Source organism: Mastigoproctus giganteus, chromosome 2, assembly GCF_048544385.1.
Source record: "Mastigoproctus giganteus isolate SK-2022 chromosome 2, ASM4854438v1, whole genome shotgun sequence".
NCBI classification, from domain to species: domain Eukaryota; kingdom Metazoa; phylum Arthropoda; class Arachnida; order Uropygi; family Thelyphonidae; genus Mastigoproctus; species Mastigoproctus giganteus.
The window spans coordinates 29,868,640-29,882,597 of NC_143576.1; the positions used below are offsets into that span (position 1 = coordinate 29,868,640).

The following is a 13,958-nucleotide window of genomic DNA, read 5'->3' on the forward strand; positions in this document are numbered from 1 at the left end:
TACAGCCATTAAGGCTGGCCCACCGCTGTATTTTATTTAGTGATATCTGAAGCTGTCGTTCAACAGATCTCGTGTTTTGGGAATGACAGGAGATGGAAAGGTCATCTGCATAAAGGTAAGTCTCTACAGTATTTGGAAGTTGTTTAGTGATAGAATCTATTCTAAGAGCGAAAAGAGTGGCACTCAATACTGATCCCTGTGGAACACCTTCCTGATTTTTTTTTTTTTTGATTTGGTAGTTGTTGGCGCATCGGCTTCTGTGGCCATATTGCACCTCCCAAGGTTTTTGCAGTACTTTGATCCAAGCCCGAGGCGGGAATCGAACCCGCGACCTTTGGGACACCTTCCTGAACGAAAGTTGTTGGTATCAAACCTGAAACGATCTAGTATATAGGAAATTCTTTACAAGTATAGGAAAGTTGCCCCGCAGACCAAGAGAGAGTAAAGATCTCTTAGTATGCCATGCCGCCAGGTGGTGTCAAAGGCCTTCTCTATATCTATGGAAACCATTACTAAATGTTCATGTTTAACAAAGGCATTACGAATGCAAATTCAGCCTTAACCATAAGGTCCAAGCACGACCTATTTGACGAAATACATACTGACTATTGCTCATTAACCGTTCTGACTCAATGATCCAGACAAGTCTACTGTGGACAATTTTTTTCTAGGATTTTGCTGAGGCAGCTTGAGAGGGATATTGATCTATAGGGGATTGCTTGGATCTTTTCCAGGCTTTAGGAATGCCAAAACAGTAGAATGATGCCAAGAAACTGGATAAACGTTTTCTAGAAAAATACGGTTGAAAAAGACCAGAAGTAGGTGCAAAGCTTTTCATCGAGATGTTGTAGCATGACATAATAGATTCAATCTGGTCCCGCAACACCACTGTGGGCTGTTCCAAGGGCATGCAAGAGTTCTGAATATTGTAGAGGTTTGTTATATGGTAGAAGGAGGGCAGTTTTGAAGTTAAGAGTGCTGTTCTGCAGTGTTTTTAATTCTCTGGAATGATGGAGTATAAGCTGATGCCGCTGAGATTTCAGCAAATCTGTTGCCCAAAGCATTTGCGATATCTAAAGGACTAGAAAGATCTTGCCCATTACAGGACAGGATTGGAGAAGGTATGGTAGGAAACTTACCACAAAGCTGTCTAATTTTTTTCCATATTATTTTGGTGTCAGTGTTTTTGTTAATGCTTGATGCAAAACGGGTCCAGGATTCTTTCTTAGCTTGCCTTTGTATAAAATTTGCTTTTGCCTTTAATTTCTTAAAATTAAAGAGATTGGGTGTGGTTGGACATTGGCAAAATAAATTCCAGGCTTTATTTTTGGCTTTCTTTGCTTTGGTGTAATCCTCATTCCACCAGTAATTACAATACTTTTTGCCCGGCGGATTTGATAGTGGTATTTTGCCTTTACCGACATTTAGAAGATGCGATGTGATCTGTCACATTATCAATATGCTGGAGGCGGACTATTTCCTCATCAAGGGTGATTGATGACTGAAATTTTGCCCAGTCTAATCAGACAAATTTCCATTTTCTGCAGGATTGAGTTGAAGGAATCTGTGCTATCAAAAAATTGCATACTATTGGGAAATGGTCACTGCCCATGGGATCATTTATTACATACCACGCTATGGGCAGGACCAGTACTGGTGAACAAATTGAGAGATCTATTGCTGAGATGTGTCCTGTTGGGAGCTGTACATGTGTTGGTGCACCAGTATTGAGTATAGTAAGATTTAGTGCCTCTAAAAAAACTTTCAATTAGTCGACCCCATCTATCCAATTTAGGAGAGCCCCATAAGGGGTGGTGCCCGTTAAAGTCCCCTAATATACAAAGAGGTGGAGGTATCTGTATAAAGAGGTCTTTTAAAGAGTAAGTACGGTTTGGCAGTAGATAGATTGAGACAAGTGTTATTGCACTATGAAGAGTTAAACAAACAGCAGCAGCTTCTATTTCAGTTTGAAGTGGGATATGTTCAGTTGAGATCTTCGAGTTTACTAGGACTGGGCACCATGGGCAGCATTAGCTGTATTTCGATCTCTTCGATAAAGGCAATAGTTCTTTACTGAAGGAGAGATGTGTGGTTAGGTAAGTTTCCTGTAAACAAAAGGCAACTGGAGAATATCGGTTAATTAGGTATTGAATATTGCCAGTACTGCAACGGAAACCTCTGCAGTTCCATTGTAAGATGGTGTGGTTCATTTAAGTTTAGTTGAGGATAATTCATCTGACTGTTTTTTGTTTGAGGAGCATTTTTTTCCGGGAAGGTAGGGCGTCTGGTATCCATAGTGTCATTTGCGTGAAGTTCTAGTATGGGTTCTTCCTGATCTGAGTGTACATCTACTTCCATACTACTGGTGGATGTTTCAGGTTTCTTGTTGTCTTTAGTGGTTTTTAATTTTTCTTTGTCATGTAGGACTGTCCACGTATCAGTTGGGATACTGATTGGAGTGTTGGTCGATTCACTGGTTGTAGTTTGATGTGTCTTTTCCAGAGTTTGATAATATATTTTTAACCCAGTTAGATAGAGATGTGCTGGGACGTATTGATACATCTGTTTGTGCTGCTGTTGAATGAAAACTTCGCATGTGAGATGCATATTAACGACTGGGTATGGTCATCATAACCAGTCTGTGTGCTTCAGGGTACTTTGTGACTTTGTGCTCTATTTAATATTTTTGTATTTTCTTCCCTCTTTTCCACATTTCACAAGATTTGGAAAGGGCTGGGTGACTTTCTTTGCAGTTGGGGCAAATGGGACTTGAGGCTGAACAGTATTTTTTGGAACCACAAATAGGACAAATGGCATTACCTCTGCATGCTTGTTGGGAGTGCCCATATTTTTGGCATTTAAAACAATGAATGGGATTAGGAACATAAGGCTGAATTCGGCAGTTTAAATATCCAGCTTTTACTGAGGATGGCAAATCTGGGGTGCTGAAAGTTAAAATGATTGATCTAGTTGGGACAAGATTTCCATCTTTTTTAGTCATTATTCATTTGGCGCCGATTACTTTTTGATTATTCAGTTCTTGAACTAATTCCTCTTCAGATATTATAAGTAGATCCCATTCTGTTATGATGCCTTTTGAGGAATTTAAGGTGTTGTGTGGAGTAATAGATACCGGCAGCCCACCGAATGTCACTGTTTTGAGCAGCCACTCAGAATGTTTGGAGTTGGATGTTTCAATAAGTAGGTCTCCGGATTGCAGTCGTTTAACCATTTTTGGTGTTCCAGCAATGGATTCCAAATATTTTTGGATGACGAATGGCGATAATTTGCTGACAGGCTGGTTGGTGAGAGTGTATCACCAGAAAGTTTGGCATCTCGTTGCACTGCACTTCTCTCCGGAGCCTTTTCAGTTGGTTCAAGTCATTATCATTGGATTTGTCTGGCCTTGAGTTTGAAGGCTCTAGAGGTGGATAGTCGTTTATATCCATGGTTACTCCTTTTAGCCCTGGAGGATAACTCCCCCCCCCAGGTTACCGGTCCCACCATGGGGAGGCAGGAGCAGTGCCGCTTGGAGGCAAAGCAGTTGAAGTGTTAGTTAATTAGTAGAAATAGAAATACAGGAAAATGTAAAGAAAGGTGTATTTCCTTTCTGTGTTCTAACTTGCGGCTTTTCAAGTATAGAACTGTTTTTAAAGTAAGTCTGTTGAAAGAAATTTAGAACTCAAAATATAATTTCAATCACTTATCAAGAGCACTTTATGAATTGCAAGAATATTGCTTAGCCTCGAAATACGCTTGGCACCCAGGGCCCATTACTTCTAGATCATTAGTGATGTATATACAGAATTCTAATGAATAAAAAATATCTAATTAACATATGTAACTTAAAAGAGTGTTTCTGTATGCAGCAGAATTCACATAAGGACTGAAATAAAGTTTAGTGCATACCTGGAAGACTTTAGGGGCACTGACAAGGCTAGCCAGTGCAGAAGAAAGAGTTGCAGCAAAAATTCCTGCATAAATTATTGGGCCAAATGCTGATACTAATTCCATTACCTAAAATCAAATTACAGCAAATGAGTAAGAAGAAACAGAGACAAATTATACAGCTGTTAACAAAATGTATATTTTAGAAAATGACTATTTAAAAAGATAAATCTTATATTTGTAGCCTTCATCTATAAACAGTGAATAAAAGGCATATTAAGCCCTCATTATAGAATCAGTGGACTAAGAAACTCCACAAAATTATTTATTATTACTAGTGTTTACTTATATTTCAAAAAAGCATTTGAATCAGTCCTGCATGAAAGGTTAGTGCACAAGCTGGAATCATGGAAAATCCTTAGGTGATTGGAGGATGGCTGCAGAGTTGGAGGCAGAGGGTTGAGACTAATGGTTATTCTTCATATCAGGCTGATGTAAGGAGATGCCAAGATCAATAGGGTAGTTAATGATCAGCAAGCAGTACTTCTTCAGGAAGACTCAGAAAGATTTCAGGGATGGTCAGAAAAGTGGCAACTATGTTTTAATACAGTTAAACAAAAGGTTTTAACACTTCAGGAATAGCAACCCCAGAACACCTTATATATTCAGTGGGGCTGAACTAAAACCATTTCAGTAAAAAAGGAAATTGGGAAATATAGTGTGGTCAGACAGTTTTCAGCAGCGCAAGGTGGCAAGGAAGGCACATCATGTACTATAGATAAATCTATTATACATTTTCTTATAGGAATAGGGAGATCATACTACTATATAAGGCACCCATGAAACCATACTTTGCATACTGTGCCCAGGTATGGAGACTGCACCTTAAAAAAAAAAAAAAAAAAAAAAAAAATCAAGCTTTTTGAAAGGTAAAAAGATGAGAAATACACCGGTGAGATAGGCAAAAGGAAGACCATATGAGGAAAGACTTCAAATTTAGTTTCTAATCTAAGGTATGCAGTCCCTAGTTTCTAAGGACTGCAGACCTTAGAAACCAGACACCTTACTGGAGAGTTGAATGAGGCATATAAGGGTATTGTTTGTTTATGAGCAACAAGGCAATAATGTAGGCAAGGGATGAAATTTAAATTATGGGAGTGTGGGGTAGTCTGGATTGCAGGAGGTTTTCTTTTAGCCAGCTAGTTGTTAATAACTGGAATAAGTTGCCTGCTATAAGGTGTATGCTGTTTATAATATTGTTTAGTTCATTTTAATAAAATCTTTTTAAATTTTCATTCTTTTTAACAGCATAAAAAAAAAAAAAAACACCATACTACATCAATTGTACTCACATATTAACCATTAATTCATAGCACTCCATAACAAACAAAAAAAAAAAAAAAAACCACTGAAAAGCCAGCAAAAAATAGCCCTCAAAAACAGGAGTTCTTCTTAGTGCTCTTTTGGACTATCTCCATCCTCAAAAGCACTATGACACGATTGTTCAGTGACTGGTGATCTAGTGATCTGCATACAGACTGGATTTGCAAAAGGGTGCCACAGCCAAAAAATTGATGAAGAGCACTGTTCTTTGCTATACTGTCAGCAGAATGAAACAACAAAATGGGACACCTGTGTCTCTGGCCTCATGCTAAAATAATTGGGGATACATTATTAAATAATAAAAAATAAATATCTAAATCATTTTTATTGACCCTTTATTTCACCCATCCACTCGCTCCAAATGTTTGTCAAGTTCTGCCTTGATTCTATTTAAGCTATCAACTTCTACAACAACAGATAGAAGATTGTTCCACCAAACAACCACCCGCTGGCTAAAGGCAAACTTCTGCACATCAATCCTACAACCATCTTTCCTCAATTTGAATTTATGCCCTCTCAGGCAATTATTCTGAGAAAGAGAAAGAATTCCATCCGCATTGAGCATGCTCAAAGCATTCAAGGCTTTATAACCTTAATCAGATAACCTCGCAGGTGCCTAGTCTCCAGACACTGTAATTTGCAAAACTTGAGCCTTTCTTTGTAAGAGCAACCCTTTGTTCCATTCACTAATCTTATTGCCCTTCTCTGTACTCTTGATGGTAGTTACCTCTTTGAGTAAATCTCACTTCAGCACGCTGATCACTGTCACCTACATCCTTCTTAAAATGAGGCCCCCAGACCTGTATGCCAGACCATTGCCTTATACAAGGGGATAATCATCTCCTTATCCCTGCTAGAAAAATTCCTGTATATCATTGACAAGACACCATGAGCTACTCTTGCAGACTGTCTGCACTGCTCAGAAAACTTCATATCTGCCTGAACAATTATCCCCAGGTCCGTTTCATTCTCTACCACTGTGGTACCACATAGTTGGTACTATGTGGTACCACACTGGGATTACTGCTATATGTGGTACCACATATAGCACTAATCCCAGAGTAATCCCGTTACTCTGGGATTACTGCTTCCCATATGTAGTACTTTACATTTGTCAATGTTAAACTTCGTTTGCCACCTCTCAGCCTACCTGCTCAACTTTTCTAGATCCTGTTGCAGTAGTGTACTGTCATTAGTGTCATTAACAACCTTGCAAACTTGGACATTAAGCCTGATATACCATCATCAATATCATTTATAAATATAGAAAACAACAATGGACCCTGAGGGACTCCACTAATAACATTAGTCCACGAAGAGCAGTGTCCATTGATTACCACTCTCTTCTCCCACTCAACCATCCCTTTATTCCTAGCAGAAATTTGCCTCCAATGCCACACTGCTCCAATTTATGCAGCAGTCTTCCATGTGCAACAGTGCAAATATTCTTGCACCCTTTCTATTTAAGTGTATCCCATCACTGTAGAAGCAGTCTCCTGTTAAAAAGCACAGACCTGGCTGAGAAATTCTCAGCCAAGTCTGTGCCTTGCACAATCTCTCCAGGGCAGAATTGATCGACAAGGCTTTCATCATATACTCCCTCCTATCATGTCTATGCAGAATTGCAGACATTTTCAAATTCAACCCTAACTCACGGCTTTTTTTTCAGCATTGTCCTGTACTTGTTAAGTAATTTTGCCAGTTTCCTACTCTTAATATCATTAGTGCCAACATGTACAACAATATCACCCTTTGTGACCTTAAACGATGATATCTGCCCTACAACATCATCAACCTTTGCCCCTGGCAGACATATCCCGGTCCTGTTCCATCTATCCTTTTTGCACAATATGTTCCCTGTTTCCCTGACAACAGAGTCGTCTACAACTAGTTCCTTGGGGACCAGTGCATTCTGCCTTGGGGGTTGCCGCTGTGTTGCGTGATATCCAAGTGCAAGCTCTGCTCTCATATAAGTCCATAACAATGCCAATTGGCACCTGATTTCTTTGCACTCCTTACATTGCGCGCGTGCACACACAAAGACATTCCCCTTGGCAATATCATGTCCCGCTCCTGAATGCTCCACATACATCAAACAAGCAGTGCATTTCAAAAGACTGATTCAGAGGACAACTGCCCCCCCCTCAGTTCCCCCCGAGCCACAGAACTTCCACTAGTTTGTGTCTTTTGCTTTGCTGCTCTGGTCTAAGTTAGGATTTCTATTCAAGTTCAATAAAATTCCAATACAAAATATAACCCTAAACCTATATCCCAATGTATAACACTATATATATGTATTTCGGTATTGAATATTATCTCCGAGTTACGTTATATGACTTTCTTATCCCTGTCAACCTATATGTATTAATTTATAATGTTACATTTGTAATAACTAGGTCGCTATATTTATTTAGTTAAAAAAAAGTATAATTCAATTGACAATGAAATTTAATAAGATTAATAAATTTTACTGTTTAATTGATACTACTATACTCGCTATCTAGTTTTCCATTAAACCTTATGCTAGCACACGTATTGTATAATGGTGGCAAGTTACGAACGGTTAAACTACAGACACTAAGTATTATTTACTTTACAAATCACGCCATCTAAATTCAAAATAAACCACGGAGCTTGACTAGGTCTATAAGCTACTTATAGAAAATAATTTAATCTAACAATTAAGTCTAAAGTGGCTAAGTATAATTAAAAACTTTTTGTTCGCAGGAGCTGAAAAACCTGTTCACATGTGGATTTGATACCTTACCGATACTAAGTAATAACCTACAAAATCTATCTAAATTCAATTTAAATTAAAGTATTGTTACTAGGAAAAAATTAATATGCCAATTTAAGTCAATAAAAAAGCAAAAACTTCTTATTTGCTGGAGCCGTAAAAACTTCGCCTGTTCACATGTACTCTCGCCTAACAAGAACACGAAGAAAATATTATAGTAATAGTACTAATTTTACAAAACAAAACTACTGTGCTGCTCTGTCTTGTACATGTACGTATAACATAAATACACTTTATGTGATTGGAAATGTTTTAAAAATATTTTTAAAACATTTCCAATCTCATTCATTTTAATTTTGGATGATAACACAGTGACTTCCAAGTCATGACTTTTTGAATCATGGTGACTTCCATATTATGAAAGTGACCATGATTCAGAAAACATTAGTTGCAAAAAAATGTGTTGTCAAAAATTCTTGTTTGTAAGACTGCATATTTCTAAAATGGGACATTATTGTATCCTGTGAGGTTATAAAGTTCTTAGTGTCTAGAACATCAAATCAGTAAACATTTCTGGATTTTCTATGGAATTCTATAGTTTTAGTTATATTAATATATTAAATATATTTAGTTTCAAAATTCTAACCAAAATTGCCAATATTCTTCTTTTGTGTTTCATTAAATACATCAAAATCCAGCCAGCTATAGATGCAATTTGCTTATATGTAACTTAATTGTTCACCACCAGCTGTGTCCACAAAATGTTTTTCTGATTAGTCTCTGAGAGACTTATGATAAGCATGAGATTAAAAAAATAATAATAAACTACCTATTTCACTAATTATGAACACAGTGATCTCACATTGCTCTATCCACTTTATTATCTTATACACTGATGGCATTTCACTCAATCTCAGACCAAAAATTGATGCTGTTGTTAAGAAATGTGAGCATTACTTCTGGACTCCACATTGCGATGTGTATGATTGTGTGCAGGGTCACAGTGTGAGGTGCTCACAGGGGTAAAATTCTTCTCTAAAATTTATTTGGACATCACACCTACTCATACTGAACACCATAGTTTCCAATATTGTTGACATTTATAATCACATCAACAAGGCCAGAGTTCCGACATGGTAGATACAGTGGTTGCCAACAAAACCTCCTTTGCACATGGAAAGTTGCATGTGACACTGTCAATCAAGGTGAAGAACACACAATGGCATCAAAATTTCCATAGACAAAAGCACAGAGAACACTATTTAAGGAGATTCTGTACAGGAATGGAATGATGGAAGAGGCCAGGTAAACGTTTTGAGGGGACCTTTATATATATATATATATATATATATATATATATATATATATATATTTTTTTTTTTTTTTAAACTACAGGTATTCCTCACCAGTTGCAGGGGATTAGGGACTGCAAACAACTGTGATTAACTTTTTGCTATTTAAAGTTTTGCCAAAGTAATCAGAAAAGTTATAGGCCTAATGAATCTGATGAGTATAATGAGCAATTGTGCAGAGAAATAGAGTGGGTCAGTAAATTAGAGTGTCTTATAATGGGGGATTTTAATTTCTCGGATATTGACTGGAATTTGTGGGTTGGTCATTCACACACTAGCATGGCTTTTGTGGATTTATTGGATGATTGTTTTCTATAGCAGCATGTTCGGGAGGCAACTAGAGGGAGTAATACTTTTGATCTGATTATCAGTAGTGATTCTTCGTAAAGGTGACTACGGTGGTCTGAGAGAGTATTTAAATTCTATACGGTGGAACCAACTGATGTTACCAACAGCAAATTCAAAATGGGAAGCATTCAAAGAATTAATCTTGGAAGCTACTAGGCTTTTCATACCAACAAAGAAATATTGTTCAAGATTTAGGCCTAAATGGATGTCAGATGAACTAATTAGACATGTGACAGAGAAGAAAAATGCATGGGATACATATAAATTAACGTGTGACACAGAAGCCTATGATAGATATAAGCTGATCTGTAACCAAGTTACAAAGGAGGTTAGGCAGACAAAGGAAGATTACGAGAAATCTTTGGCAAAGGTTTGTTTGTTATTTAGGAGCATTAGCAACTAAGGCCATATTGCTCCAGGATATGTGGTGGTCATTCCCTGACCTTTCCGCATCCTCCGTATTTGGTGGTGATGGGCTCAAACCACAGTCTAATCAAGAAGCGTGTGCTACGCACTGCTGCTCCTTCCCACCTGACTACGGAGGCACCTATTTTGGCAAAGGATGCAAAAAAAAAAAAAAAAAAAGAGAGTTCTTTACTTATGTAAGCTCTAGAAGGAAGGGGATGAATCAGATTGGTCCACTTGATATCGATGGTTCAACTGCTGATGATCCTGCTCAGGTAGCTAACAAACTAAATGAATATTTTGCATCGACATTCACACACCAGTTACTCAGGGAGGGGAATGCCAGAGGTGTATTCAACTCTGGCAGTAAGCTAGATAATTTTGTAATAACTGAGAGTAAAGTGGAGGAGAAATTGTTGAAGATAAACACAAGAAAGGCACCTGGGGTGGATGGAATCTATCCAGTTATATTAAAGGAGGCAGCAAAGGAATTAAGCAAAACATTAGCCATAATTATGAGAGCTTCCCTGCACTCAGGGGAGGTACCCATGGACTGCTATTGGTGTTTAAGGGCACAAGGGCAGCTAAGGCCAAAATGTGCCAGGTCCTATATTATTATCTTAAAGTAATATAATGTGTTCCATTTTGGCATCAGAGGAATTCATATGTATGTATTTGCTTCAGAAAGGTATAGAGTGTAGTTAGGTTAGCACTATTTCCAATCATGTGGGTAAGCAATAATGGTGATTGAGAGTGGAAAGTACTTCTGAAATGGGAATAGTGAGGACAATCTAACAGTATATGCTTGACTGTAAGTGGTAGTGTACAATGCGTGCATCGAGGATCATCCCCCACGAGTAGAAACATATGGGTTAGGTGCGTATGTCCAATACTTAGTCTTGCTAGTACAACTTCTTCCTGTCTATTTTGTCTGAAGCTGGAAATCCATAATGCTGGTTCTTCTTTGATTTCAAGCAATTTGTTATTACTTTGTGACTTCCATATTTCTGATCACTGAAACATACGGACGTTTTTTATATGCATTAAACAATCTCTATATGGTACTTGGTAATTTGCTGGTGTTGTACTTTGGTTTTTTGGCTGCCTGATCTGCTCTCTCATTGAGATACCATAAGATACCAGAATGCCCTGGAATCCAGCAAAATTTCACTGCATGATTCCTACTTCGTAGATGGTTTAAACAGCAAATGATTTGTTTTCTGATTGGTTGTGATATTGAAAATTTATTGTCCAAAGCAGACACTGCACTCAATGAATCAGTGCACATTATTCTGGTAGCATTGTGGAGGGTGTTAATATTCTGTAAGGCTAGTTTGATTGCATATAACTCAGCAATATAACTGCTACATTCAACTGGTAGTGATATGAAGGCTGTAAAATACGGAAAGACAGCTGCGGCACCAACGGCAGAACCTGTTTTTGAGCCATCTGTATGTATTTGGCAGCTTCGTATTTGTTGAGGGCATGTTCTTTATGTAGTTTGATATTTTCATCTGCCAGGGATTTCTTTCCCCCATTGCTGAAAGTGGGTATCACAGTGAGGGAGATTTACAGACCAGGGTGGATCAGGAACATCGCTTTCTTGAAGTATGCTATCAAAATCAATATTCCAGGTGTGAAGCAAATCTTTTAATCTAATGCCAGTTGGTCTATTTTCAGTCGGTTTACTGTTATAGAATGCTGTCCATTCAGGGTTGGAAAGCAATAGTCGAACAGGATGGTTTGGAAGGCTTTGAATTTTAGCTGCATAATTTAGAAGCAACATTTTCCTTCGAAGGTGAAGTGGAGGTTCGTGTGCCTCTATATACAGACTCTGAACGGGATGTTGTAAATACACCCAGAGCAGTACGAAGGGCACTGTGCTGGATGGTATTAAGTCTGATTAATGCACTTTTCCTAGCTGAATCATATACAATAGCACTGTAGTCTAAACGAGTTATCTATCAGCTCCCCATGTCATAGCAAAAATGGACCTAAGTATATTAAGTTTCTTTAGACAAACAGTTCGGAGGTAAGTGATATGTCAAACAAAGTACATTTTGGTGTCCAATATTAAGCCTAGGAAACGAAGATTCCTGGTGAGAGGGATCAAATGGTTTTTTAATCTGAGTTCTGGTTGTAGCTTACGTTTTTTGCAAAGGTGAACTGCAATTGTTTTTTGTTCTGAAAAACGATATCCATTCTGCTGTGCACATGTCTCCAACTTATTTATGGAGAGTTGCAGCTGTCTTTCAATGGTATGAATAATTTGTGAATGTCAAGATATATAGTAAGGTCATCAGCATACATATATAGTTGAAGTTAATTATGAGAGCTTCTTTGGACTCAGGGGAGGTACCCACGGACTGGAGATATGCAAATGTGACCCCAACGCACAAAGGGGGATCAAAGGCTGACAAGTAATTATAGATCTGTTAGTTTAACTTCTGTTCCAGGAAAATTAATGGAGGCACTGGTTAAAGAAGCACTGCAGGATCATCTAGACTAGACTTCAGTTACAGATCAGACACAGCATGGTTTTGTTAAGGGAAAGTCTTGCCTTACAAATTTGACTGGATACTATGATGTGGTCACAAAGGAACTGGATGCAGGGAATAACTTTGATATCATATATTTGGATCTTAGAAAGGCTTTTGATACTGTTGCACATTTGGAGCAGTGTGGCATTGGAGGCAAATTGCTGCTAGGGATAAAGGGATGGTTGAGTGGGAGAAGACAGGGTGGTAATCAATGGACACTGCTCATCGTGGACTAATGTTATTAGTGTAGTCCCTCAGGGTTCAGTATTGGGTCCATTGTTGTTTTCTGTATTTATAAATGATACTGATGGTACGCCAAGCTTAATGTCCAAGTTTGTAGATGATACGAAGATTGGCAGGGTTGTTAAGAATACTAATGGTAGTACGCTGCTGCAACAGGATCTATAAAAGTTGAGTAGATGGGCTGAGAGGTGGCAAATACAGTTTAACATTGACAAATGTAAAGTTCTACATATGGGAAGAAGCAATCCCAGAGTGACATATCAACTCTATGATAGTACACTGACAGTGGTAGAGATCGAAAAGGACCTGGGGGTAATTATGCAGGCAGATATGAAGTTTTCTGAGCAGTGCAGACGGTCTGCAAGAGTAGCTCATAGTGTCTTGTCAATGATATACAGGAATATTTCTAGCAGGGATAAGGAGGTGATTATCACCTTATATAAGGCAATGGTTAGGCCACACCTTGAATACTGTATATAGGTCTGGAGGCCTCATTTCAAGAAGGATGTAGAGCTGCTGGAATGAGTACAGAGAAGGGCAACAAGGTTAGTGAATGGAACAAAGGGTTGCTCTTACAAAGAAATGCTTAAATTTTGCAAATTAGAGTCTGGAGACTAGGCATCTGCGAGGTGATCTGATTGAGGTGTACAAAGCCTTGAATGGTTTGAGCATGCTCAATGCTGGTGGAATTCTTTCTCTTGCTCAGAATAATCATTTGGGAGGGCATAAATTCAAACTGAGGATAGACAGATGTAGGATAGATGTGCAGAAGTTTGCCTTTAGCCAGCGCGTGGTTGGTTGGTTGGTGGATCAGACTTCCATCCTTTGTTGTGGAAGTTGATAGCCTAAAAAATTTAAGTCTGAGCTGGACAGGTACTTGGAGTGAACAGAGGGGTGAAATGGGAGAGTTTTTTTTTTTTTTTTTGGCTGATGCTGCATAAGCTTGCTTTCTTGCATCATACACCTCTACTAATGCTAAGGAAGCATTGCAGGAACATCTAGACAAGACTTCAGTTATAGCTCGGACACAGCATGGGTTTGTTAAGGGAAAGTCTTGTCTGA

At 38.3% G+C, this 13,958-nt stretch overlaps 1 protein-coding gene across 3 annotated transcripts in view; it reads right to left on the reverse strand.

The window, feature by feature from the left end:
* LOC150089241 (solute carrier family 12 member 2-like) overlaps positions 1–13,958 on the reverse strand; it is a 544,391-nt gene that overhangs the window by 235,267 nt on the left and 295,166 nt on the right. For all 3 annotated transcript variants that reach the window (XM_090388535.1, XM_090388531.1, XM_090388539.1), the window contains exon 10: positions 3,910–4,017. In XM_090388535.1, the coding sequence (XP_090244661.1) occupies positions 3,910–4,017 (108 nt within the window). The remainder of the gene's footprint in view (positions 1–3,909; positions 4,018–13,958) is intronic.